The 27,084-nt window shown below is 56.0% G+C and overlaps 2 protein-coding genes across 5 annotated transcripts; one reads left to right on the top strand and one right to left on the bottom strand.

Moving 5' to 3' along the window:
• Positions 1-3,937: 3,937 nt before the first annotated feature.
• IMPDH1 (inosine monophosphate dehydrogenase 1) lies at positions 3,938-21,293 on the top strand. The gene is made up of 15 exons (XM_061414624.1): positions 3,938-4,174; positions 8,530-8,628; positions 10,780-10,828; positions 13,554-13,655; positions 13,800-13,874; positions 14,139-14,345; positions 14,497-14,584; positions 15,398-15,597; positions 16,223-16,313; positions 16,562-16,657; positions 17,983-18,126; positions 18,220-18,364; positions 18,916-19,059; positions 19,188-19,271; positions 20,529-21,293. The coding sequence occupies exons 1-15, from the start codon at positions 4,005-4,007 to the stop codon at positions 20,548-20,550; spliced, it is 1,716 nt and encodes a 571-aa protein (XP_061270608.1). The 5' UTR covers positions 3,938-4,004; the 3' UTR covers positions 20,551-21,293.
• On the bottom strand, positions 17,558-26,501 carry LOC133246386 (uncharacterized). 4 transcript variants are annotated; one of them, XM_061414628.1, is made up of 5 exons: positions 25,288-26,501; positions 24,745-25,196; positions 23,679-24,144; positions 23,001-23,151; positions 21,655-21,736 (listed from the first exon to the last, which is right to left on the bottom strand). In XM_061414628.1, the coding sequence occupies exons 2-4, from the start codon at positions 25,105-25,107 to the stop codon at positions 23,045-23,047; spliced, it is 936 nt and encodes a 311-aa protein (XP_061270612.1). In that variant the 5' UTR covers positions 25,108-25,196; positions 25,288-26,501; the 3' UTR covers positions 21,655-21,736; positions 23,001-23,044. The 4 variants fall into 4 exon arrangements, with proteins under 4 accessions (XP_061270610.1, XP_061270613.1, XP_061270611.1 ...); XM_061414626.1 differs by lacking the exon at positions 23,001-23,151 and having other exon boundaries at positions 17,558-21,736; XM_061414627.1 differs by having other exon boundaries at positions 21,647-23,151.
• Between the last annotated feature and the right edge of the window lie 583 nt (positions 26,502-27,084).

The raw sequence follows: 27,084 nt of genomic DNA, 5'->3' as shown, positions 1-27,084 counted from the left end.
ATTGTCACCCTGCTTATTTAACTTATATGCAGATTACATCATGAGAAACGCTGGACTGGAAGAAACACAAGCTGGAATCAAGATTGCCGGGAGAAATATCAATAACCTCAGATATGCAGATGACACCACCCTTATGGCAGAAAGTGAAGAGGAACTAAAAAGCCTTTTGATGAAAGTGAAAGTGGAGAGTGAAAAAGTTGGCTTAAAGCTCGACATTCAGAAAACGAAGATCATGGCATCCGGTCCCATCACTTCATGGGAAATAGATGGGGAAACAGTGGAAAGAGTGGCTGACTTTATTTTGGGGGGCTCCAAAATCACTACAGATGGTGACTGCAGCCATGAAATTAAAAGACGCTTACTCCTTGGAAGGAAAGTTATGACCAAGCTAGATAGCATATTGAAAAGCAGAGACATTACTTTGCGAACAAAGGTCTGTCTAGTCAAGGCTATGGTTTTTCCTGTGGTCATGTATGGATGTGAGAGTTGGACTGTGAAGAAGGCTGAGCGCTGAAGAATTGATGCTTTTGAACTGTGGTGTTGGAGGACTCTTGAGAGTCCCTTGGACTGCAAGGAGATCCAACCAGTTCATTCTGAAGGAAATCAGCCCTGGGATTTCTTTGGAAGGAATGATGCTGAAGCTAAAACTCCAGTACTTTGGCCACCTGATGCGAAGAGTTGACTCATTGGAAAAGACTCTGATGCTGGGAGGGATTGGGGGCAGGAGGAGAAGGGGACGACAGAGGATGAGGTGGCTGGATGGCATCACTGACTCGATGGACGTGAGTCTGGGTGAACTCCGGGAGTTGGTGATGGACAGGGAGGCCTGGCGTCCTGCGATTCATGGGGTTGCAAAGAGTCGGACACGACTGAGCGACTGAACTGAACTGAACTGAATCCTGTAAAAGTATTTGATTCATATACTTTAGAACTTGAAAAGACTTTGTAAGAAATCAAATCCAATATTCTCATTTCTCAGATGAGGAGACCCAGTAATGATACATAGTTCTTTCATGTAACCAAAACTGTCCATTGTCCTGTGGCTTTACGAAAATTTAGTAGTTTTCCTTTAGTTCTGGTGTCTTCAAATAGTTCCTCTGAATTGGGGTCTCTCAATATCAGCACTACTGAATTTGGGACTGGAAAATCCTTTTTTGTGAAGGGCTGCCTTTGCACTGTCGGACTTTCGCAGCTTCTCTGGCCTCTACTCACCAGACACTAGTAAATCACTCCTACCTCCTTAGTCATGACATTCAAAAATATCCCCAGACATCACAAATATCCTGAGAACCACTGATCTAGACTTTACTACAGGTAAAATCCCTTCAAATGACACACTGAGGCCCTCAGGTTATGTGGTTGTCTTAATGAATAGTTGGCTGACAAGCTTCACTTGTAGCCTACAAGCTCCGGAGAAAGCCAGAGCCACTCTGTGATGAGCACCGGTCTCAGTCCCCGGGGGGACCCACTCCTCATGTATGTGTGGCATTTATTTTTTGTATTCTGCTGACTTCCAGGGACCTTTGAAGTGAACCCTGACATTTCTTTCTCAGAACAGCTGGCTATGTCCTGTGTGTTGCCCAGGAGTCTAGACTGTGTGAAGGGCTGTTCTGCCCTGCCACAGCCCTTCTTACATTGTACTCTCACTGCCTGTTTATCTTTCTGCCCCAGTGGACGTTAAGGTTCACGGCAGCAGAGACAATGAACATCTTGTTCACCACGTATTCTCAGCATCCAGTTGGCACATGGAGGTGCCCAATAAGCATTTATTTAATGAATATATAATAGAAATTACAACATATTTCATTTAGTTGTGGGTCAAAAGTGCAGAATTTTTGTAACCATAGCTTGCTCAGCTTAAAATAACACAGGAAGCTTACCTGTGTTATTTCACTAATGGCAAAGCAACCTTATGAGATATATATTATAACTCCATTTGTAAGATGAAGAGAGACGTACCAGGTAGTCCAGTGGTTAAGACTCCAGGCTTCCACTGCAGAGGGCATGGGTTCAATCCCTCGTCAGGGAACTAAGATCCCATAAACCTCTTGGCTCAGCCAAAATAAATAAATAAATAAGGAAACTGAGGCTCAGAGAAAGATTGACTTAGGTAATTATATAGTAAAAGCCTGGATTTGGACCAAGGCTCACCTAACTGCCAATCCTAGTCCTCTTTGATATACTACCTCTCCTGTTCAGTCATAAACCTGTGTGTTGGCTCCTCCTATGTAAAGAATAATCAGTTCACAAATAGGGACCAGAAAAATGACTTCATCACTGTGTACAATTCAGATTAGTCTGCTCTTGCCTCTTTGAGAAACCTGTAGGAACATGGTAATAATCTTGTTATACAAAATGGTCCTAGTCCATTCAGGCTGCTGTAACAAAAATACCATAGACTGGGTGGCTTACACAACAGCATTTTCCCCCTCAGTCTGGAGGCTGAGAAGTCCAAGATCAAGGAGCTGGTAGATCTGATGTCTAGTGAGAGCACACTTCCTGGTTCATAGACATGATATCCTTTCATGGCAGAGTGAGTGAGGGAGCTCTCTGAGATCTCTTTAATAAGGACACTAATCCCACACAGAAAGGTTCCACCCTCATGACCTAACCACCTCCCAAAAGTTCCGCCTCAAATACCATCTCATTGGAGATTAGGTTTTAGTATGTGACTTTTGAAGAAATACAAACATTCAGTTTATAGCAAAAATAATTGTCTTTAATGGCATTCACAGTGACAAGATTTCATGTTTGGCTCAGTGTCAGAGAAACTGTGCTTTGATCTTGAATCTGGGGAGCAGGTGAGTACATGTATAGGAAAAGGTACCAGGCAGGATAAAATCCAAAATCTTTCTATTGTGTAAATTCAATTTCCTTTGTGAAATAGTTGCTGAAAGTTCTGACCCTTGACTCTGCCTCCTTTAAATGCATCTTAGCCCTCAGCCATTCAGCGTTTACCATTTGCTCCCTCAGATTGTCATGTTTTTGTAAAAATATATTTAATAAAACAGATTTTTGTCAATTGCTTATGTTCTATCTATTCTGTCTCCTTAAAGAAATTGCCTGAGACGAAGGACGCTTATTTTTCCTTGCCAACTCTGCTAGGTGCTCAATCATTGCTGACAATGATGATAACAATTTTGAAAGAGGAAAAAGTATTCTTTTTAGTCAGTAGATGAACAGAGGTTTGCACACCTGTGTGCTCAGCCCCACTTCCTGGTTATAGGGTACCCCAGGCGAGGGAAAACAAGGTCCTTTTTCTTAAGGAGCCTGCAGTCTTATCTGTTCCTTCCTCAGACAATGACAGGTAAGGGCTAAGGGAAACCTGTTTTCCTCCTAAGAGAATCTGTTGAACAGGTGAAGGGCTCGGTAGGCAAAGGCAGATGGATAATCTCCCAGCCTATCCTCCAGGAGGGCATGGCAACCCACTCCAGTATTCTTGCCTGGAGAATCCCCATGGACAGAGGAGCCTTGGGAGGTCCACGGGGTCGCAAAGAGCCGGACATGACTGAGCGACTAAGCACACACATCTTGCTCTAGCAAGGTAGGTCTGAGGCTGGCCGGTAGGAGGCGCTTCAAAGGACCGAGCCTCGGTTCCCAAGAAGAGGAACCGACGTAAGACGCGAAGTAAGCCCCGGCTGCGCTCTTTTTTGATTTTCCCTTGGAAGGGGCCAGGAAAAACTAGAAGGTCCGGGCAGTGGGGAAGGGGTGGAGGTCTTCTGCAGTTCAACTTCCATCTCCCAGCATCCTGTGGCGGATCCGGGGATGGGAAAGACAGGCTGAGTTTCGGTAGATGGGCTGGTGGGAGAGTTTTGCCAGCGCAGCGGACTCCCTCCCCGGAGCAGCCCCGCCCGCGGCACTGAAAGCCCGCCCCCGGCGCGCAGGCTCCGCCTCGGCGGCCCCGCCCCTTCCCCGGACTCGACTGGGCTGCGCTCACTCCCGAGCGGTGGCCCGGGAGCCTCCAGGAGAAGAGGCTCCCGCCCGCCTCGAGCAGCGGCCTCCGCATGGAGGAGCCACGCGCTCCGCCAGCAGGGTCGGCGCCGTTCCCGGTGTCTCTGCAGGGAGGCGGAACCGCTGATGTTCCGGAGCCCGGAGCCCGGCAGCACCCGGGACACGAGACGGCGGCGCAACGGTACAGCGCCCGCCTGCTGCAGGCCGGCTACGAGCCCGAGAGGTGACGCCCAGGGCAGAGCGCGCGGGGCGCATCCGGGGCGGGCGCGGTGGCCCTGGGAACCGGGCAGCGCTGCTGGGGAGGGAAAGGGCATATCCCACCACTCAAGCCCTCTTATCGCCTCAACCTGAAACTTCCTGAAACTGGGCTCAGATGCCACACACCCGGCTTTGTTTGGGGGATGCAAGCGGGCACTGTGCCGAGGGCTCAGTGCTGAGTTGCACCAGGGAGCAGGTCGGGAAAACAACGATCCCTAAAATCTGAGCCCGGGGTCTGACCTCAACTACACACCCGATAATACATGGTCCAAGTGGCTCCAACTCAGGGGGTTCAAACCGAACCTGTTGGAGTCCAAGTCCAACTTTGCTTACTCCTCCTTAGCTGTCTCCTCCTAGAACTATCTTCAGAGTCTTACTGTCAGGGTGGGTGTCCAGATGGATGACCCTCTCAGAGCCTGGTAAGGACACAAGCCCCTCCTCCCCCATTCACTGAGGTCTGATGAGACTGCCAGTGCAGCTCACCCCAGGGTCTCTCTTTTAAGATTCAAACCCGGCTCTGCCCTTACCCTGCTGGGGTCTGTAAGGGTCATTGGAGGAAGAGTGGAGGTGTTGATCTGGGCCCCAGGGGACTGACTGAAAAGGAGACAGTGGCTAATCTCTGGATTGTACCGCAGCTTGAAATGCAACCCACTGTCCTTCTGGTCCAGAGGATTTGGACTTCTTTCTGTGTCCCATCTGTTGGTGCTCAGCAGCTTGGGGAGGTGACCTGGAAGCTGGGTTTTTTTTTGGGGGGGGGTGGTTGGTGGTCTGGGGGAATTAGCTCTGCCCAGGGGCTGGCCACTATTATGTAAGAACTTTTAATGGCTTAAGGGGCTGCTGGGTGAAACTGGGCCCCTCCTGCCCCGGAAGGCTGGCTCTCTAGAATTGACTCAGTTTCGGGCACCTGCATCCTTGCCATCCTAGAAACCCAGCTACTGGGGCTCAGGGTCTAGGGTGACAGAGAGAGGCCATAGGAGGAGAGGGGCCCAGGGGGGCTGGATGGAGGCAGTGCCTTGGTTGGGGGCAGGTGTTGCAAGAGTGTCATTTTGGAACTCAGACCAGGGCCATGCAGGAGCATCCTTTCTGCAGACTGTACTTCTGCACCTGTGCTATCGCCACCCCCACCAGATTCTGAAGAGCTGGTGTCAAACCTGAGACCCAGCCAGGTGGTGTAGTAAGATTCAAAACCTGCTGGCTAGACCTCCATCTGCCAGCTCTAGTTTAGAAACTGTGGGAAGAGGACAGGGTTCCATGAGAAGTCTAGGTCTGAGGCCAGAGTTATTGCGCTCTGGCTTGAACCTGGACAAGCTAGGTGCCCTAAACAAGCTCAGCAATGTCAGTGTTAATGCTCCTCCCCACAACTCCCACAAATCTCCCCTTGGAAGTGTTTTGAAAGCTTGTCCCTTCAAAATAGCCCCAGACTAGAAAGAGACCTCCGGGTTCCCTGCCTGGATGTGGGTGCCTGGCTGGGCACCATTCCCCCCCTTTTGAAGGAAGGGCCTTGATGGGGCTTGGCCTGCTCTCCTGCTCACAGCTGATAGGTGTGGAGCCTCAGGGGACCATTGGCCCTTCCTTGAGCTGGGGAGGCCCACTGGTTGCTTGGTGTCTCCTCCCCAGGGAGGAAGCAGCTGGGGAAGATCAGGAAAAGGGAGGAGGAAAGCTGAGGGTGGGGGTGGGAGGTGGATTAACAGTCTCTGGAAAAGGACAGCCTAACCCAGGGCTGAGCCCAGCAGCTTAGAGTAATGAGATGCCCGGACACAGGTCAAAGCAGGAGGAGGTGGGGGGGGGGGGGCGGTGGCGGGCAGTGGGCAGCAGAAAGGGAGTGGGGTTGTGAGGTCTGTCATGCTGGGAGGAGGACTCTCCCCACAACTCAGCCCGATGGCAGCCCTCCTCTCCTGGTTCTGAGTTCGAGGCCGGGGCAAATGTCATACTGAGGTCACCTAAGCTGGCAGACCCCAGCTGCTGTCCTGGGCCCCAGCCCTGGGAGAACCCTAGCCATCCATGGCCCACGTTGCAGGAGACAGTGACCCAGAGCAGACTACAGGGGCAGCCTGTGTGCTGTTCCTGCCATGCCCTTCTAGCTTCATCTTTCTGTGGCTAGAAAGGTGCCCAGGAAGCAACTGGCGCTGAATGGCCAGTTGCTTCCTCTAGCCAGGCTCACTGCTCTGCCTCCAGGCGGCTACTAGGAGGTCCTTATGCTGGTGCCCTCAGGATAACCCCTTTCCCCATATGGCTCAGATCCTCTGCATGAGTCTGTGAGTGCTGAGGTATCAGGTACACCCTAGGTATCCCTGGCAAGCTGGCCCCAACTCCCACTCAGCAGAGAACCCTAGCAGGCCCTCCTCAACACCAGAGGGCTTCCAGGGGCCCCCATCAGGAGCCTCCTTCAGACTCCCCAGTTGGAGAGGGAAGTTTGGGAATCTGTGATTTTTCTGGTGCCCCGCAGTAAGAAAGAGGGCACAGTGGACATCTGTGAGTCCCCAGCAGCACTCTAGCCTCATGGGCCTCATCGTTCTAGCTCTGTGGGAAGCCTCCCCTTCCCTCTCACACAGATGGAACAGCTCTGTTTTCCTGGCAGGGTCCCGGGGAGTCACTGAGGGAGGCTGGGCATCTCAGGGAGGCTCCCTTGGGCTCGGCTGCCACCACACTGGTGAGAGGTAAACAAACCCAGCCTCCAGGGCTGGGGACAGGGGGAGGACCACAGACAGCTGCCCTGCCAAGGAAAGGACAGGGTCCCTGGCCCACTTGTCCCTCATCTCACCAAGGGACTAGATGAGGACAGAGGGAGGAGAGGGTGGCATTTGGGCCTGGGGCAGGGAAGGGGCTGACATCTGCTTTCCGGCTTCTCGTCAGGGAGTAGCATTAGCAGTTCTGGTCACATGAAGGGGAAGGGCCAGCCCCAGACACCCCACCTCCTCCCATGGGAATCAACCTGCTACCTAATCTTACTACCTTCATGTAGAAATCTGGGTCTTGCTGGGCATCCAGGGCCACCAAATGTCTGCTTGCGGAAATTCTCAAGACTTCCCTAGCCTCTGTCCTAATCTGTATGTATATTTACTTGCCTAAGTCAGGCCTGTGGTTCCCCCCCACCCCCAGCTTCCCACCATGCTACCCTCCGAATAAAAGCAAACTTTGCTCTCTGGGGCTAAACCTCCCTGGTATCCACAATACTCTCTCAGCTGAGGATAACACAGGATGTCAGATTGAAGCATTAGATCAGGAACCAGGGGTAGTGCCTGTCCCCAACCCCTCCCGAACTGTAGGTTTTGCATCTATAAAGCAGGGGTGGGGGGAGGACACCTAATAATTGGCAATTAGTAGGAGTTGGACACGACCTCACTTTCACTTTTCACTTTCATGCATTGGAGAAGGAAATGGCAACCCACTCCAGTGTTCTTGCCTGGAGGATCCCAGGGACGCGGGAGCCTGGTAGGCTGCCGTCTCTGGGGTCGCACAGAGTCGGACACGACTGAAGCGACTTAGCAGCAGCAGCAGCAGAGTAAATGTGATCATTTATGAAAAATGCCTTGTAGACGGCAGAGGGCTCCAAAGCCACCCAAAGGTCAGGGATTGGCATTGTTCAGATGCCTGACCCCTAGGAATGATGCCCGGTTGTGGGGAGCAGGGTGGGGGTGCACTGCAGAGAAGGTATACAACCTCAGACTCCTGTGTGTTGGGCAGCTGCCGGCCCAAACCAGTTCCTCAGGGCTCCGGGCCCTGATTCGAGTCTGAGCCTTAGTCTTGGGGAAGATAAACCGTGTGAGAGGTTACCCTGGGACTAGGCAGCAGGGCCCCGGGGAGACTCATGCCCGCGGGGTCGGTGGCCTGGGTGGCCCGGGATGCTGGCCCTGGCGGAGGCGCTGCGGGGAACCTAAGAGGTGGGACTTGGAGTGGCGGAGGGGCCGTGTCCCGACCTGGCTCCGCCCCCTCCTCCGGTGAACACACGCCCTCCGCCGCCCCGGTTCCCCCCGGCCGCTATGCCACTGCGGGTAGCCCTGGGCGTGCGCGCGGCGGCGGCGGCGGCGGCGGCGGCGGCTGGGCCGGGCTCCGCGGGGCTCTTTGTGCTGCTGGGGGCGGAGGCGGCGGGCTCCCGAGGGAGGGGCGGGAGGAACGGGGGTGCGAGTGAGGGCGGTGCCCGGGGCCCGCCCCGCGGCTGCCGCAGCCCCCGCCCCCGGCCCGCCCAGCCCGCGGCGGCAGCGTGGCCGTGGTGCGGCGTCAGCAGCAGCAGCAGCAGCAGCCTCGGCGGCGGCGGCAGCAGCAGCAGCGGCGGGGCGGCCCGCGCGGGTGTTTATGTCGGCTCGCGGTGTCTCCTGGCAGCATGGCGGACTACCTGATCAGCGGCGGCACCGGTTACGTGCCCGAGGATGGGCTCACTGCGCAGCAGCTGTTCGCCAACGCCGACGGCCTCACCTACAAGTAAGCGCTGGGGGCCTCAGCCCCACCTGGGCGCGCGCACTAACGCGCCGCGATCCTCCCAGGCCCCGGCCCTGGAAGTGCGCCGCTCGCTCCTGGGTGACGCCCGTGTCCCCGGCCCGATTCGAGCCACTTGGGCTTCGGCGGGAGCGAGCGGGGGGTTGGGGGTGGGCGGGTACGGGCAAGGCCGGGCCAGGGAAGGAAGGCGGCCCGCGCCGAGAGCAGACGGACGGACGTGGCACAGCGACATCGCGGCCCTCAGTGCCATGCCCTGTTTCTGGCTAGATCCGGGTCCGGCCTGCCCCCTTCCTCTTTCCTCGGGGCATCTTGGCCGCATGAAGGGGGCACTGGGGGCGTGTGAGAACAGGAGATGTGGTTCTGGAGACTTTTCCCAGACCTTGGTCCAGGACACTCTCACTCCCAGCGTCACCACGAGGGCAAGAGTCGGTGCAGGGGGTGAGGGGGGGAGGTGGTGGTGCTCAGGCAGCTGCTTGGGTGTTGCCCCCAGGATATGCCCAGCTGGGCAGTTGGGATGGCTCTTTTTTTCCACCCTCCAGTCCAGCCCACTTTCCACGTGTGCCCCTGCCTGCCTACAAGTTAGTACTGGTGTTCCCCACTTGGCTGGAGTATTCTTTGACGATCACCCACCCAAGCCCTCCCCACCCAGGATTTTTGAAGAAGACAAGACCATTTGCCTCTGGCTTAGTGTGTTTTTCCATGGGCCCTGGGCCAGTTGTCCTGCTGGCTGCAGGCCTGGCACTAGCTCTTCTCTTGGCTGCAGGACTGTGTCCATGCCAGGAAAGAGCATCAGGACCTGGGACTAGGGTGGAGTAGGGATGCTCTGAGCCAAGAGCATCCTTGCCCTGTCCCCTGCTAGCTCCTGCCTTTGCCTATAAGCACTCCTGCCTGGCAGGCTGTTTCCCTGGACACCAGGATACCCAATCATTCCTGAGAAGTGTCTCCTCTTGCTTGTCTGCGTAGCTGAGATGTGGGCCAGGCAAGGGGTATGTGTGATACCTAGAAAATGCCAAGGGGCCCAGACTCCAGCATTTCTTTTCCCGCCTTTAAGTGAGCCACAGAGGCCTCTTCACTGTACAGAAGGGCCCCCAGGGGACAGGGGCAGTTAAGATTATTTCTTTGGTGGTCTTTGATGAAGTGGGATAGAGTATATATGATATATTTTTCAGTGGTGTCTCCCAGGAACACTCCCAGGGAGTCGTTCTACACCCTGGGGCAAATTAAAGACCCCACTCATCCCTTCCACCCTGTAGCTTCTCCTTCTGGCCCTGGGGTGCCTGCTGCTTTGCTTAGTCTGGTTGGGAGTGTTCCTGAACACCCTGAGACGTTTACTTTTGGGCGTGTCTGTCAAGGCCCTGAGATTGCAGGCCCGTCAGGCCTCCTGGGCTGTGGCCCTGTGCTTTGTGGCACCTGGGCAGGCCTGTACCCCTCTTCTGGGGATTGCTGGGACCATGGCCCAGGTTAGTGTTGGCCACTGCCAGGCTTTGGCTGGGCCTCCTGTGTTGTGGTCCTAACCATAAGGCCCCTTCCTCTTGTTTCCCATCCCAGGCCGTGTCCGTTGGTTGCTCCAGTCCAACTGGGCAGAGCGTTAGGGATGCCTGCTCTATTGGCATGTACCCCGTGCTCAGCCCCCTGGGGTCCCTTGGTGCCATTCTGAGCCCTGTGTGACTCAGCAGCCCCAGCACTGGGCTGAGCAGCTTGCTCTGTGCTGTGTGGTGTTCATGCTGGATGGCGCTCCTATACTGTTCTCAGGTGCCTTCCGTGTTTATTTATCATCTCCCCGCCTCCAAGACTGAGAAGTTTACAAGGGCAGACCCTGTATCCACTGGGTGCAGCCTTATGGGAATGTCTGGGTCCCTTGATGAACTCTGAGCCCTAAAGGCAATGGGTGTTTGGGGCTAGCTGCCCTGGTGGCGCCCCAGGACTACAGAGTTTGTGCCACGTTTGGCTCTAGCTCTCTGGGCTGAGGTTGACAACTATCAGGGGGCACGAGGGTGGTTCAGTCCTGAACAGGTCACAGGGTTCAGATACTCGGCTCCTTTCCCCAGCTACACACTGCTTCCCCTGGAGTGGCAGGCCCTGCCCCTTTCAGGAACCCCCTCCTCACCCAGTAATGCTCACTTCCTTTCTTCACAGCGACTTCCTGATTCTCCCAGGATTCATAGACTTCACAGCTGATGAAGTGGTGAGTAAAGGGCGAGGGGCTGTGTGTGTGGTATAGTACACCGATCTCTGGCTCAGGGGTGTGGGAGAGAGATTTTTCTGGGGAAGGTGGATGTAGCCATTTGTGCTGTGGGCAGTGGATTATGCCTGATGGGTTAGAGGCAGTGATGGGGATTCAGTGGGATCCTGAAAGGTGGGTCTGGCCTGGGGCCTGCAGTGAAGTTCAGAAAGGCCCAGGGAGGGTGTGGGGTGGATGAAGGTGTGGCTGCTTTATTACTTACTGGATTTCTTCTGAAGTGCTAAACAAAGATACCCTAGAAGCCAGTAAAATTATGGAAACTTTGGAAGAGGTGGACAGACTTGTTTGTGGATCCATGACTTAGATGAACTGGTGAGAAGATCTGAAGAAGTTAGATTGTGGTCTAATACAAGGAAACAATGCTTCTCTTAACCGGTGGGGCTTAGGAATAAACCGAGTCAATGACCAATATCCTTTATACTATTAACATGAAAAGTGAAAGTGAAGTCGCTCAGTCATGTCTGACTCTTTGTGACCCCACGGACTGTAGCCTATCAGGCTCCTCCGTCCATGGGATTTTCCAGGCAAGAGTGCTGGAGTAGATTGCCATTTCCTTCTCCAGGGGATCTTCCCGACCCAGGAATTGAACCCGGGTCTCCGGCATTATAGGCAGATGCTTTACCGTCTGAGCCACTAGGGAAGTCCTACTATTAACATATGACAACCCAAATTTCCCTGGTGGCACAGTGTTTGAGAATCTGCATGGTAATGCAGGAGACACAGGTTTGATTACTGGTCTGGGAAGATTCCATACGCCTCAGAGCAACTAAGCCTGTGCACCACAACTACTGAACCGGCGAGCCGCAACTACTGAGCCTGTGCACCTAAAGCTGTGCTCCGCAACAAGAAAGGCCACCGAGATGAGAGGCCCTCACACCACAACGCAGAGTAGCCCCTGCTCACCACAACTAGAGAAAGCACATGTGTAGCAAGGAAGACCCAGCACAGCCAAAAAAAAGTTTTTTTAAATAATAAATAAAATTTTAAAAATACGCAACAACATTATAGGAGCCAAGAGGCTAAATGCTAATGGGTGTTAGTCATTTCATGGAAAAGTTATCCTATGATGAATTAGTATGCATTTAAAAAAAAGTTTTTCTGTTGCTGTTATCATTAATATTTATTCAGGTTTGATTCTTATGGAACGCCAGAGGGCCTGAGTGTGCCCAGATCTTTTATATGTTGGGGAAGCTCACATCCAGCTTGTGTAGTCAGTGCTGACCCAGACAGATTGTTAAGGGGACATTAGGACTATTCTGGATATTCCCTTTGTGATAGCAACCTGGAAGCCTTCTTGGTTTGGCTGTTCAGTTTCACAAAGTGAAAGTGAGCAGCCTGGCCTTGTGCTGGTGCTTCCCTGGTGGCTGAAATGGTAAAGAATCTGCCTGCAATGCAGAAGTCCCAGGTCCGATCCCTGAGTCAGGAAGATCCCCTGGAGAAGGGAATGGCAACCCCCTCCAGTACTCTTGCCTAGAAAATCCCTGTGGACAGAGGGTCCCGGTGGGCTGCATGGGGTCCACGGGCTCGCAAAGAGTTGGACACAGCTGAGCAACTAACACTTGACTTTGTCCCAGATCCTGGGCAGAGTGCAAGGAAGAGAGGGATGGAAGAAGCCCACTGGCCATCAAGGGTCTCCTTCCTTTGGTCTATGTCAGGAGGCTGTGGCTCTTCTGTGCTAGGACAAGCGAGGACAAGGGAAGTTTTCTAGACTGCAGGCCCAAGGTTCTCGGCCTGACTCTGGGAATAGACTGTAGGGGTCCTTGAGTCTCCAGGAAGTTATGTAGCAAAGTCTGTGTCTGGGGGTTTGGGGGGCTAGGATCCACAGCTGTTAGCCTGAATCTCGGAGGCGTCTGCAATCCGGCCTTATCTACTGCTCACAGGCAGATGCTTCCTGAATACCCTTGCCATCTTGACCTCTCCTTTGAGCTATGGACAGGTAGTCACCTTCTCCCCAGATGGGCTGCCTAGTAGACTCCTTCCCATGCCTCCATCTCACCAGGCCCCAGAATCTCCCACCTGGACCCGTCAGCAGCCTCCCTAGTGGTCTCTCTGCCTAGACCTTGTCACCCAGAATCCCGTCTTCACATTGGAGCCTGAGCGAACTCTTTGAAACACAAATCAGATCATGTCTTTCTTCTTCTTGTGGTCCTCCAGTGGCTTCTCATCGCAAAATCGAATCCAAGCTCCTCCCCAAGGCTTTCAAGGCTACACATCCTTGCCCCCCTCCCCTCCCCGTCTCTCTCCCTTCCCTCTACTCTGCTAGCTTTTTCTTTCTTATATGCACCTCAGGGAGAACTGGAATCAGAGGCAGGGTTTCACATACAGTTCCCTTGACCTGGAAAGACTCCTGGACTTCTACTTGACTAGTTTCCCTTTGTCATCCCCTCAAGAAAGGTTTTACCAACCACCACATTCTTCCTCCAGTGGTCATTCTGCCTCTTGCTTTTCTTTGGAGCCTTCACCCCAACCAGAATCATCTTGGATATGTTTCGTGAGTGTCATTTTTCTTTCCAAGTAGAATGTAAGCTCCAGAGGACGTAGCAGAGACCTCATTCGCTTTGCTCACTGCTGTATCCCCAGGGTCGGTGCCAGGCACACACAGGAGCTCAGTAAGTGTTTGTTGAATGAATGATAACACTTTTCACGTAGACCACGTCTCCACCCTCAGGATCTGACTTCAGCCCTGACTCGGAAGATCACACTAAAGACGCCACTCATCTCATCCCCCATGGACACTGTGACGGAGGCTGACATGGCCATTGCAATGGCTGTGAGTTGGGCACGTGGGTGGAGACCCCAGGGCCGGGAGGACTGAGCAGGGTGGGCTGGACGTCAGGAGGAATTGGAATCAGAGGTGGGGTTGGCAGAGTGAGGACGACTGGCTGACTCTAACTGTACTTCCCTTCTACCCCAGCTGATGGGCGGTATTGGTTTCATTCACCACAACTGCACTCCAGAGTTCCAGGCCAATGAGGTGCGGAAGGTCAAGGCAAGTACCAGGCCCATTCCCAGGAAGAAGATGCCCTCTGGTGGTCCCCTGCCTCACAGACCCTCGCCCCTCCCCAAACCTCCATTGCCAAGTCTGTGGGCCCGTGCGCTCCCTGGCTGATTCCTGCCGGGTCTTGTCTGCCCTTCCAGTGAGGGCACAGGGCTCACTGGCTTCCTGCCCCAGTACATTCTGTCCCCTGTGGCCAGACTGTACACCATCTCCAGCTTTCTTCCAGCCTTTTCCTTCCCCTGTCTCTGCCCTCAGAAATTTGAACAGGGCTTCATCACGGACCCCGTGGTGCTAAGCCCCTCGCATACCGTGGGTGACGTGCTGGAGGCCAAGATCCGGCATGGCTTCTCAGGCATCCCCATCACTGAGACAGGCACCATGGGCAGCAAGCTGGTGGGCATCGTCACCTCCCGAGACATCGACTTCCTTGCCGAGAAGGACCACACCACCCTTCTCAGTGAGGTACCTGTGGGGCAGGGAGGGTATGGCTGGGGGCAGAGAGGACCCCAGGTCCGGGGCCTCAGGCTGGTGCCTGTGACCAGGGACCAGAGGGAGGCCTGGCTCCCTTCTCTCTCACCTGCCAACCTGCAGGCAAATGTTCCTGGCCCCACAGGTGATGACCCCACGGAATGAGCTGGTGGTGGCTCCAGCAGGTGTAACATTGAAAGAGGCAAATGAGATTCTGCAGCGCAGCAAGAAAGGTACCAGGGAGCAGGTGGAAAATACAACCCACCTCCCCACCCCCGCCTCCCATCAGAGCCCCCTTTTGCTTCACAGCTTTGCAGGTTGTCCCTGCAACCAGGCTGGGGACAGGTCTGAATAACCTCAGACTGGAGCATGATTCCTGAGGTCTCTTTCCTGGCTTAGGAAATCCCATCCCTTATTTGGCGTCTTCACAGTATGTTTCTCAAAACAACTCGTTCTGTGAAACGCTCATCATGAAGAAAGGGCACTGTGGTCCTAGAAAGCCAGAGAATGCTTCTGTGTCCCCATCTTGCATAAGGAATGGTTCATTACTTTATCAAGGGCTCTGAGAAGTCCTGCAGTTAAATTCATTTGCCAGTGGGGTAGTTGACATAGTATTCATTAGGCCCCTATGGGAGCCACTGGGAAATGCCCCCGTGGCCCAGGCTGGATCGTCCTCAGGGGTGGCAGTGGATGGGACATATGTTCCCCCCGGCAGGACAACCTCACGTTTGTGCCCTGGCTAGGAGGTTTTGACCACTGTGGCCTGTGGCCCAGCAGGTGAAGGGCTGCCAGTGCGCAGGGGCTGCCCACGGAGCCCGGCCTAGCCACAGGGCAGGAAGAGCTCCAGGAACTGGGTTTCTTTGCTTCCTGTTCCCTGGGCAGAGGGCCAGGTCCCTAGGAACACTTCCTGGGTGGGTGCTGTCACCTAGTGGTGGCATTGGGTACTGCAGGGGAATCTCTGGCCTGGTCTATTTTCATCCTCATTACCCATCCTACCCGACCTCCAGAAGCCTGCTCTTCCATCTCACTCCTGCGTTCCTTGTCAGGAAAGCTGCCCATTGTCAATGATCGAGATGAGTTAGTGGCCATCATTGCCCGCACTGACCTGAAGAAGAACCGGGACTACCCCCTGGCCTCCAAGGATTCCCACAAGCAGCTGCTGTGCGGGGCGGCTGTGGGCACCCGTGAGGATGACAAATACCGCCTGGACCTGCTCACCCAGGCGGGCGCTGATGTCATAGTGCTGGTAGGGGCACTGCCCTGGAGAAGGGGCGGTTCAGTGGAGTCTGTACTTTGGAAGACCCAGCTTCACCTCTAATTAAGCCCAGTGTCAGAACTGGGAGGGTCACTGGGACTCTGACAGCTTAGAACTAACTGAGGAGCCGCCTGGGGCACTCTGCATGTACATAACATGACCTTGATGTTTATCATGCTCATTGAGTTCGATGGCTCACCAGGTGCCGCACTAAGAACTTTATGTAGGTGAATTCAGTTAATCCTCATTGATTATAAAGCCCATTTGTCAGTTGGGGAAACTGAGCTTCAAGAGGTTAAGTAATTTAGTTAGTGAGTTGGTGGGAATAGAATGTGACTCCAGGTCCCATCTCTTTGCTGTGAGGACTGGTCCATATTGTGGGTATGAAGGGGCTTTGTCTGCTGTGCAACTATCCATGAGTGGTACTTACCCTCTGGGGGAGAGGCAAGCCCCTTTGAGAATCTGCTGAGAGTTGTCTAGTGACTGCCCAGAAACAGACAGGGGCGCATTCTCATAGGGCTTTCATTGGTTTGTCCACTCAAGACTCCCCAAACCCCCCTCCCTCAGTGAGGGCCCTCAGCCTCCACCCTCAACTTTCCTGGTCCCCTTCCCACAGGACTCATCCCAAGGGAACTCTGTGTATCAGATTGCCATGGTACACTACATTAAGCAGAAGTACCCCCACCTCCAGGTGATTGGGGGCAATGGTGAGTGCAGGGTCCCTGCTCACATCCTGGCCCTCGCCCCCTTACCGTGTAACCTCTCTGTGTCACTTGGCATCCTCTGGTGGTGGCATTGCTCCTGGCATGGGAGGTTGGGGGGTGGTGCAGGAATGGGCTTTGGTCACAGTAGGTTGGTGGGGGGTGGGTATGGACTGGAGTCCCAGGACGCCCTTGGGCAGGGCAGGGGCAACCCATCCTGACACTCTTCCTCCCCTCTGACTGCCCCTCCCCAGTGGTGACAGCAGCTCAGGCCAAGAACCTGATTGACGCTGGTGTGGATGGGCTGCGTGTGGGCATGGGATGCGGCTCCATCTGCATCACCCAGGAAGGTGAGTGTCAGGAGGAGCGTGAGTGGCTGCACTTCGAACGTCCCCCAGCCTTTATCAGGCCCCAGGGCCTCACTCTCCTGCCACGAGTGCGTGCAGAGCGCTCACTCAGCCAGGCCCCTTCCTGGGGTTCAGGAGTGACCCAGGCTCAGACTGACTGTTTAGCCCACTGACTTGTGGGGAGACAGGTATCCGAGGAGGTGACTGTAAATTTTTGGTGTGTGTCAGTCTGCTTCTCGGATTCTGGTCTGGGAAGCCCAATTGGTGGGCCCAGGACTGAGGTATTTGGTCCCTTTAGTGAGGGTCATGTCTCCCAAATGCTGCACGACCTGTTTGGTCTTTAAGCCTCTGCTTTTAACTGTCTGGGCTTCCCTGGTGACTCAGATGGTAAAGAATCCATCTGCAATGTGGGAGACCAGGGTTCAATACTGGTTTGGGAAGATCCCCTGGAGGAGAATATGGCAATTCACTCCATTCCACCTCTGTATTAGCTGATCCCTGAGGTAAGATGTAGGCCTCTTCTATAAATTAAGGAATGTTAGTTGAGCACCTCGGAGAAGGCAATGGCACCCCACTCCAGTACTCTTGCCTGGAAAATCCCATGGACGGAGGAGCCTGGTAGGCTGCAGTCCATGAGGTCGCTAAGAGTCGGACACGACTGAGCGACTTCATTTTCACTTTTCACTTTCATGCGTTGGAGAAGGAAATGGCAACCCACTCCAGTGTTCTTGCCTGGAGAATCCCAGGGACGGGGGAGCCTGGTGGGCTGCCGTCTATGGGGTCGCACAGAGTTGGACACGACTGAAGCGACTTAGCAGCAGCAGTTGAGCACCTGCTGTGTGTCGGGCGTTGTTCTAAATCTTGGGGATGTGAAAAGAAAAAAACAGAGGTACAGGCACAGGAGACTTCTTTCCTCCTTTATCTAGCTTTGCATCCATTCCCTAGATATGTGCCGGTTTCTTAGAATTCTCACTTAGAAATCAATACTTAAGAGTCTTGGACAATGAAACTTAAAGAAATACAAACCAATATCCCAAAGGAGGCTGTGAGTACCTAACCCTAGTAATGGTGAGGGGTAGCTAGTGTGTGGAGAGAGGCGAGGCTGAGGTCAGTACTGATGCAGCCGCTGGTGTCCCCATAGGGCTCTTGTAGGTGAGGAGGTGCAGGTTCCTGGAATGACATTTACCCTACTGCTGTTGTTATTTTTATTTGCCATGTGAACATCCAGAGCAGTCCTTTTCCCCAAGTGGAGGTAAGGCGCAAGAGGCCTGTCCTTGGCCCCTATTGCTGTTGACACTGTTGACACCTGTCTTGTGTACCGTCCCCAGTGATGGCCTGTGGTCGGCCCCAGGGCACTGCCGTGTACAAAGTGGCTGAGTATGCCCGGCGCTTCGGGGTCCCAGTCATAGCCGACGGCGGCATCCAGACCGTGGGGCACGTGGTTAAGGCGCTGGCCCTCGGAGCCTCCACAGGTGAGGGGGCCGGTCCGCTGGGGATGGGGCAGGCCGGCGAGGGGTGGTTGGAGGGCCCAGGGGCTAGAGACCCTGACCCCCCAACTGCTGCAGTGATGATGGGTTCCCTGCTCGCGGCCACCACGGAGGCCCCCGGCGAATACTTCTTCTCGGATGGTGTGAGGCTCAAGAAGTACCGCGGCATGGGCTCGCTGGACGCCATGGAGAAGAGCAGCAGCAGCCAGAAACGCTACTTCAGGTGCCTGCCCACCCCACCCCTCCCCAGCCTTGGGCCAGCACATCGGCCTCTAGTCCTTTAGGTCTGCACCTACCATCTGACTTCCCACGGTGGCACCCAGTCTCCATATTACAGCTCTGGAAACCGAGGCACAGGGCAACGAGTCACAGGCCCGAGACAGTGCCGGGGCCACAACTAGGAACCCACGCTTATTTGCGCTGTAGCACAGAGAGTAACAGCTTTAGGAGTCGTTCTGGGGCTTCCTCGGGGGTGCTGGTGGTAAAGAACCTGCCTGCCAATGCAGGAGACATAAGCAACAGAGGTTCGATCCCTGGGTCGGGAAGATCCCCTGGAGGAGGGCATGGCAACCCACTCCAGCATTCTTGCCTAGAGAATCCCATGAACAGAGGAGCCTGGAGGGCTACAGTCCATGGGGTCGCACAGAGTCAGACACGACTGAAGGACTGAGCATGCCTGCTGGCTAGTAGCCCCTCTGCCAGTACCCTCGAGAGGTGGAGTGGGGTCCCCTGAGCCCTGGGCAGTGGGGCTCAGTCTTCCTGCCCTCCACGCAGCGAGGGGGACAAGGTGAAGATTGCGCAGGGCGTCTCGGGCTCCATCCAGGACAAAGGCTCCATTCAGAAGTTCGTGCCCTACCTCATAGCGGGCATCCAGCACGGCTGCCAGGACATCGGGGCCCGGAGTCTGTCTGTCCTGCGGTGAGTGCGGCGACTCAAGGGCCGCAGGTGGGAGGCGAGTGGGAGGTTCCTGGCACCCCCCTCGCTTCCTTTCTCTGTCTCTCCTCCCTGCTTGCTGCCTCTGACCGGTGCCATCTCCCCGCTGGCAGGTCCATGATGTACTCAGGAGAGCTCAAGTTTGAGAAGCGGACCATGTCGGCCCAGATCGAGGGCGGCGTCCACGGCCTGCACTCGTAAGTGCGACGGCTTCCTGGCCCTGGCTGGCTGGCCCTGGGTCGGGCAGGCGGGGCCGTGGTTCAGAGGCTGAGCCGAGGTTTCAGGGACGGAGGCTGCGGCAGGGTGACCCCAGCACCCTCTCCTTCAGGGCCTGGCCCACCCTGGAACCCTGCCCTTTAGCCCCCCATGCAGGCAGGCCCTCCCCTCCCCTCGGTGGTCTCACCCCCCAACCCCCGAGCTGGGCACGGGAGATGTGACCACTTGTCCCTCCCAGCTTCCCAGCCCTTGCTTGCTCAGAAGCTTGGTGGCTGGTCGCAGGGCTGGCGGTGCTGGGCTCTCGCTGGTGGTGGCATCAAGCAGGCCAGTGGAGGCTGGGGGCGCAAGCCCTTGGTAGGGAGAAGGGCAGAGAGACTGATGCCAAAGCTGGTGCTGGGGCGACCATGGGCGGGGGTAGCGCTAGTTGGCAGCAGTAGTTGCAGGCATGCAGCCCCGCCCTGATCGAGAGGGCCCGTCCCCCCAGGCAGAGGCGGGCATCTAACCTGTGTCTCTTTCTGCCCCATCCTCCCATAGCTATACCTTTCTGCCGTGTAAGTAACTGCGCTGCCCGGGGCCAAGCGTAGAGTAGAGCAGGGGGCAGTCTGGGTGGGGCCTGGGCTGGGGTGGGGGGCGCTGGGCTGGAGGTGGAGCTGGGGTGTCATCATGGGACTTGGACCCTAGGACTACATCCTGGTGGGGGCAGCTGGCCTTGGCCTCCCCTGCAGGGGAAATTTCCCTTCCTGGGGTGCAGAGAGGCGTCCCTGACCACAGGCCTGAGGCTGTCCTGTCTGGGACCGGACCCAGTGACCACAGGGGGCTCAGGCCACTGCGCCTGCACGGGTGGGTGGAGATGTGAGCGGCAGAGCCCCGGCTTGGTCTGACCTCTTCCTGTGAGGATGGGCCGTGCTGTCCTTAGCCACCTCCACCCCGGCCCTGAGGACAGACCCTCCACCAGCTGTGGCCTGAGGAGCATGGCTGTCTCTGGGCCTGGCCTGGCTCTTCTGGGAGCCTTGGCCTGAAGTGGATGAACAGAGGCACTGGGCTTGCTTCCTGTCTCTTCCCACCCCCGACCCCCCACCGTGGCTGAGGGGCAGGGGCTTCAGCAGCAGCTTACTGCCTCCCCTGAGTCTGGGGGCCACCTGGCAGCCCAGGGCCAGCCTGGGCAAGGGGCTCTGGGAAGGCGGGGCCCGCTTCCCGCACGCCCACTCTGGGTTTTCGCTCTGCCTTTGTGCCTGCAGTTATGAGAAGCGGCTGTACTGAGGACGGTGGTGCCTGCGGCCGAGGCAGCGGAGGAGGCGTGCCCCAGGGCCCGGCTTTGGGCGCAGCCTCCCTCCGTAACTGAGCAGTCCTCAGACTTGCACTGCTGCTTCCCCGGCTCCTTTTCCAGGGAGAGAGGCGGGGGTGGGCCCTGAGTGTCCACTGCCCTTCCTTGGGCCTCCCCCTGCCCCCTACTCCCCCACCCCAGTCCCCTCCACCCCTGCAGAGTCAGGACTGCTCCCGGGCTGGCTTGCCCTGGGAGTCCTCCCAGGTTCCCCGTTCTTCAGCACCCCCCTGAGCCCAGCCAGCCTGGACTCTCAGGCCCTGTGCCTGCCTCAGGTCTTTCTCGCTGCAGCCTGCTCCGGCCTGGCTCCCACCCCTGGGACCAGTGGCCCCTCCTGGCTTCTCCCGTAGGGCACCCCCCCACCCCAAAAATGGTGCTCTCCTGGCCTGCCTCCGGCCCCTTCCCAGGCTGCTGCGCCCTCAGCAGGCCTGACCTAGGCCGGAGGGAAGTCTCTGCCCCTTTCCCCTTGCCAGGACTCCCCAGCCCTGCTCCTCAGGCTGCCCGTCCCTGGCCCTGGGGAGGAGGCTGCCCACCATTCCCGACTGGCCCCCATGCCCGGGTGTACCGTCCCTGCCCTCTCCTCTCAGCTGCAGTTGAAGGCTTTAACTTTGCACACTTTGGGGGCCACAGTCGCGTCATTGTATGTTAAAATAATCTGAATAAATCAAGAGGTTTCAGCGCCTCTGCTGTCCTGTCTCCGTCCCCTGTCCACTGGACTGCTGGCCCCCATCCCAGTGGGGAGCTGGAGCCCAGAGTGCCATCAGAGCCGGGCTGCAGGGGCCACAAGGCCGAGCCTCCCCAGGAAGGTGGCGAGGGTGCTGCTGTACTCCAGGGGGTGCTGGCGCAGGTGGGCCGCATGGCGCGAGGTCTCCCAGGCCTGCACCCACACCGGCATGCCCAGCCGCTGCCAGGCGGCCAGCAGCTCCTGCAGGCAGGCACTGTCACAGAGGGGATCATCCAGACTATAGTAGACAAGTGTCGGGGGCCTGACGGGTGGCTGCTGGAACGCGGCCACCGCAGCCTCATAATGCCGGATGGTACAGCTGGGACACAGGTGGAAGTAGAACATGGCTGTGGCCCTGACCACTGGGCCCAGGGCCTGTGGCTTCATCAGCTGAGACACACCTGTGGGTTCCAGGAGGAGGAGGTTAGCACCTGTTGTCATATGCGGCTCAGGCCCTGCCTCCTGGGAGTGGGGGACAGCACTGACACACGGACTGCTGAGGATCCCTAGAGCTGGGGGTCCTGGGACAGAAACACTGCCTTCTCTGCCTTTGTTGTGGTTGGTCAGTGGGCACCCAGCTGTCCTGCCTGGTACAGACACCATTCTGGGCAGAGGCAAGGAAGGTGGCCTGGGAATGCTCTAGTGACAGGAAGGAGCAGAGGGCAGAAGGCCCTAGTTGTGAGTAGTGGAGAGCTGGAAACAGCCCCATGACTGCCAGGGAGAGGTGGCCTCAGCCCACACTTGGCCTGCTGGTCCCTGCCCTTTCCCAGGCCATTCCTAAAAGAGCCACGTGGTCAGGACCCAGCCTCTCTCTCTGGTGTTTTCCAGCTTTGTGACATCTTCAGGGACGAGAAGGAAAGATCTAGGTGGTAAGATGTTGGGTAGGTTCAGAATTGGTTCAACAACTGCTCCTGGAGTTGCAAAGTGACCGGGTCATTGAGGGTCCCCTGAGGCCTTATGCCCTGGAATCTGCGGTCTTGGTGAGCACCTTGGAGTCTGAGGTGACCTGACTGGGTGGGAGAAGGAAACCCAGATACCCGGGGATGGTAAAAGAGAAGAGAGGATGGACCAGAACAAGGCCGTGTTTCACAGATAGTCTTGCACATTGCTTTACAAAAACCATACAGGAAGCAGTTTGACCAGCAATTGAAAAGGCAAAGATCTAAGGGTTTTTAGAGAAATGCCAAGTCACTCTGCATCAAGGGTGAATTCTCCTTTTGAGTTAGACCTAACTGGTCAATTAGAACTGACCCATGGGATGTTTTTTTTGGTTGTTGTTTAGTCGTTAAAGTGAGAATGTTAGTCGCTCAGTCCTGTCCAAGTCTTTGTGATCCTATGGACTGTAGCCTGCCAGGCTCCTCTGTCCATGGAATTCTCCAGGCAAGAATACTGGGGTGGGTAGCCAATCCCTTACTCCAGGGGATCTTCCCAACCCAGGGATCAGACCCAAGTATTCCACATTATAGGCAGTTTCTTTACTAAATTGTGTCCAATTCTTTTGTGAGCAGTTACTTTGTTACTTGAGGTATGTTAGTTTGGTCCTTTAGAGGAAGGAAGAGCACAGTGGTCCTGAAACTAGTGTGTAACAGAAACCACCTAGATCTAGGACCCACAGGCCCAGGCTCGTGGAAGTAGGATTCAGCACGAGGTGATTCTGAGACTCACCAAAGTTTCAGAATCACTGTTTTGGAGGAAACCCGTGCACCCAATCACAGTTGGCTCTTGAACACTGCAGGGTTTAGGGGTGCTGACCCTTCACGCAGTTGAAAATCAGAGGTAACTTCATACTCGGGCCTCCATATGTGCAATTCCACATCTGCAGATTCAACCAGCCTCAAATTGTAGTGCTATAATATGTATTTACTGAAAAAAAACCCCATATAATGGACCCACATAGCAGTTAAAAAAACCCTGTTCATGGGTCAACTGTACATGATTGCTGAGACTCTTTCCAAAGCTTGTGTCGCAAGAAAAGAATTTCAAAAGGCACCACACCTATTTCATGGTCCCAATGTGGGGATTATGTGAGTATGTACGGAAAGTTACAGGTGCTCAGTAAATTAGTCTTAATACAGGCTGGAGTTAAAGGCGTGCCAGGTTGGACCCAGGCAGCACGCTCACTCTGGGTTGTATTTTCAACCACAGTGGGGAAGGCCCAGGTGGGACAAGACGACCGACACTCCAGGTAGGAAGGCCACATCAGGTGGGACGGTCAGAGACTCGAGACACCTCTGGGACACTTAGATCACAGGCCCATTGGTCAGCAGACCTGTCCATCCACCTGGAGTCCAGCCTGGCTTGTGTGGCCCAGGTGCCCCCTCACCCTTGCCCCAGGACACTCACCCAGCGCCATGCGGTCCAGGCTGCCCACCACCAGGCTGTCGAAAATATGGCCCTTCAGGCGCTGGGCCACGCTGCTGTGGCGCCCCAGGTCCTGGCCCATGAGCAGGAGCATCTGTGCAAAGGTGTAGCCACCCAGGGAGAGTGCGTGCACCACCAGTGGGCGGCTGGCCAGGGCCCCAGGCCCCTGCAGCAGTGCCAGCACGTGGGCAGCCCACCTCAGGCCCTGGCGTGGGCACAGGAAGTGGCTCAGCGTGCTCTCCACGGCCAGCACGTCGAAGCCGCAGGCCAGGTACAGCTGCAGGTACTTGCCCTGGGCAGCTGGCCTCGCCCCCAGCCACGGCAGGAGCAGGAGCAGTGGGCGGGGCCCTGGAGACCCCGCTGGGCCCGGCCTGCAGTACAGGTGGATGGAGCGGGAGAGCTGGGTCACCGTCACATCGGCGGGGAGCAGCGGGGCCATGGCCGCACCCTGGAGGCCATAGGAAGGAGGAGTGGTAGGTGGGCCTCCGCTCGCCCCCGCGTTTCCCCCACACACATCCGCTCTCAGATGGCTGCGGCTGGGATTAGCTCTCGGAGGGCCCTTTAAGCTTCTGCGGTTCTAATGCTCTTCCGGGAGCTGGGCAGTCAGCCCGGAGAGGAGGGGTCAATACCCCAGCTGCCCTCAATCTCTCCCTCAATCCCTCGTCCACCCCTGCCCTCCCGCTCTCCTCATACCCAGGAGTGGGGTCTGGAGAGGAGGAGGGACCAGCCATGGGGAGTGGGGGTAAGGCAGCATCTCCCTCGACTCTTCAGAAGAGCATTGAATTCCCACCCCAGCCTCTCTGATTGCCTCTCTGCTTTACACACACACCATTTGGAAGTTGAGGGGCCAAGTCTATCCACCCCAGTGCACTCCCAGCAGCCCTTCTGCCATCAGCTGAGGGGAGTTTGGAGTCAGAGGGTAGTAACAGAGTCAAAGTATGCAGGCCCCCCTACCCCATAACCTCTCCCAGGGCCCTGCTCCCTGACTCTGCTCCCCATACCTACTGTCCTCAGGGCAGCGCCCCTCACCTGCAGGATGTGGACTCACCTCCATCAGCCTCCTTTCCCTTCCCTGCCACTCAGCTCCGGAGGGAAGGTGGGAGGGGTCTGTGACCTGGGAGACCTTGGTCCCCAACTTCCTGCTCCACCCCTGGGAGACCTTGGTCCCCAACTTCCTGCTCCATCCCCCACCCTTCTTAAGCACATTGGCAACATGAGCTTCTGGGCTGGGAGCCAGGGTGTCTGGCTCACAAGTCAGCGACATCCCCAGCCCAGATAAAAGTCTGGGAGGAGGCATGTGGGTTGCAAGGTGCAGTATTCCCCTGGGACAGGTAGGTAGAGACCAGCCTTTCCTAAGTGCCTCTGCCTCAGTTTCTCTGCTTGTGATCCTAACCAGGGAAAGAGGAGCCATCCACAGGCACCCCAACAGCTTCTTGTCTTTTTATCACCCCCCAACACACACACACACACACACACACACACACTCAGCAGCGGCTCCACCTCACCACACACACACACACACACACACACACACACACTCAGCAGCGGCTCCATCACACACACACACACACACACTCAGCAGCGGCTCCACCTCACCCTTCACTTTTCAGGGCAGGCTGACCTCAGGATGGCCAGGTACAGGGGCTGCCCCAGGCAGGAATCCAACTCAGGAGACCTGGTCTGCACTGAGGATTCCCTTTGAAGTAGGGTGATCGGAGGCTCCACGGTGGGGGTTGGGAGGTGGGGTTGGTCTGACATGCTGTCAAGGTAGGTAGGCAGTTTCTCCCCAGGGAAGAAAAGGGAAGTCCACACTAGAGCATCAGGGGCTGAGCGGCTGGCAAGGAGGAGGGAGCCAGGAGGAGATGTTGCGTAAGGACCTGGCTGTGACCTTACACGTCATTCTCCCACCCCATGTTAACCTCTTACTCCCCACCCCGCCGCTGCTCTCGGTGGGAAGCGAACGAATGAGAAGCGAAACGTGTGTCTGCACTGCGGAGTCGGAGCTTCAGGAAGCCTATTAAGGGGAGGGGTTTCCTTCGGACCCCGCACCACCGGGGAGTCCTGCTCCTCGATCCTCGCGGTTCTCCAGGAAGGACACTGCTCCTCCCACCGCTCCCCGTGGTTCACAGTGCTTCCAGCTCCTTTCCGTTCTTCTAGTCTCTGGGAAAACCTAGGGACAAGAAGTAGGAAGGACTTTTCACGGTGGAGATGCTGGGGCGAGAAGAGGGGCGGGGCAGAGGGTGTTCCCTGCCCGGGGATGCGGGGACTCCCGCGTGTGGATGCTTTAGGAGCAGTGTGGCACAATATCCAGCAGGTGGCACCAGAATCCATCGACCTGCTGGACCCCAGGGAACCAGAGTGGGGCAGTTTCCTGGGCGACGGGCAGCCTTTCAGAAAGCCCTGCCCTTGGCAACCGTTCCCTGGTTGCCCGTGTCCCTAGTAAATATTTGGTTTCTGAAGGACAGGCTGGGGGTTAAATAATCTAATCTCAGAAAGGATAGAGGCTGGCTGAGGATGAGAGAAGACTCGAAAGACCTGTTCTCTGCTGTCATTTTGCTAAGGACAGGTCACTGCGGCAGGTGCATCCCACCCTCAGCTATACTGTAAGGCACTCACATGTATCCCTGTGTTGTGGATGGGGAGAATGAGGCTCAGAGAGACAAAGTGTCTTGCCCAGGTCACCAGTAATGAGAGGTGTGCCCAGTTAGGAAGCTGGACCTGCCTGGATGACCCTTCCCTTCCACTGCACCTCCCGGTCCTGTGTGAAGGGTCCAACCCCACAAGAGAAGCTGGCGTAGGAGGTGCTTCTGGGGCCCAGACCTGTTGGGAGAACAGGAGAGAGCAGTGAAGAGAAGCCCACCCCTTCCAGCCCAGCTGTTCTTGCCTGGTGTGGGTGGGGTAGTTCTCTATTCAGGGCTCCCTCATCTTGTAGGGCCCCTCTGTCAGAGGACTGCACAGTTGGAAGGGAGGGGATTTAGGGCTTCTTGGGGGTTATGTGAACCCTCTAGGGAAACCAAAGACAGGTGACTCTCTAAGCAGGACGCAAAGCTGGAGCCCAGGACTATTCTGGGGAGAAGAATCAGGAAAGGATGCTTCAGCAGCTGTGCAGAGGAGAAAAGCAACTTCCACTGGGTCAAGGGACAGAGACTGGGGGACTTCCCTGGTGGTCCAGTGACTAAGACTCCAAGCTCTCATTGCAGGTTCAACCCATGGTCAGGGAACTAGATCCCACATGCCGCAACTAAGACCTGGTGCAGCCAAATAAATAAATATTGGCGGGGGGAGGACAGAGATTGGGAGGATTCAGTTCAATGATCGATTCGGCTCTCACTGCCTCGTGATCTCGTATCTCTGCCTACTCCCCATCTCCTTCAGGATACTGAGTAGG

The sequence above is a fragment of the Bos javanicus genome, chromosome 4 (assembly GCF_032452875.1).
Source record: "Bos javanicus breed banteng chromosome 4, ARS-OSU_banteng_1.0, whole genome shotgun sequence".
Classification (NCBI taxonomy): domain Eukaryota; kingdom Metazoa; phylum Chordata; class Mammalia; order Artiodactyla; family Bovidae; genus Bos; species Bos javanicus.
Note: the sequence above shows the minus strand (reverse complement) of the source record. Positions and strands in the feature narration are given on the sequence as shown.

Bases quoted from the DNA above. Each gene is read 5' to 3' on its own strand.
- LOC133246386 (XM_061414626.1), bottom strand. From the start codon at position 25,107: ATGGCTCCTCTTTCCCTGGTTAGGATCACAAGCAGAGAAACTGAGGCA. The intron at 24,145-24,744 runs GTGAGTCCACAT...TATGGCCTCCAG, and splicing joins GGGAAAGGAGGCTGATGGAG to GGTGCGGCCATGGCCCCGCT. The intron at 21,737-23,678 runs GTGAGTGTCCTG...TGGAACCCACAG, and splicing joins CCTGGACCGCATGGCGCTGG to GTGTGTCTCAGCTGATGAAG.
- IMPDH1 (XM_061414624.1), top strand. From the start codon at position 4,005: ATGGAGGAGCCACGCGCTCCGCCAGCAGGGTCGGCGCCGTTCCCGGTG. The intron at 13,656-13,799 runs GTGAGTTGGGCA...CTTCTACCCCAG, and splicing joins ACATGGCCATTGCAATGGCT to CTGATGGGCGGTATTGGTTT. The intron at 14,585-15,397 runs GTACCAGGGAGC...GTTCCTTGTCAG, and splicing joins TCTGCAGCGCAGCAAGAAAG to GAAAGCTGCCCATTGTCAAT.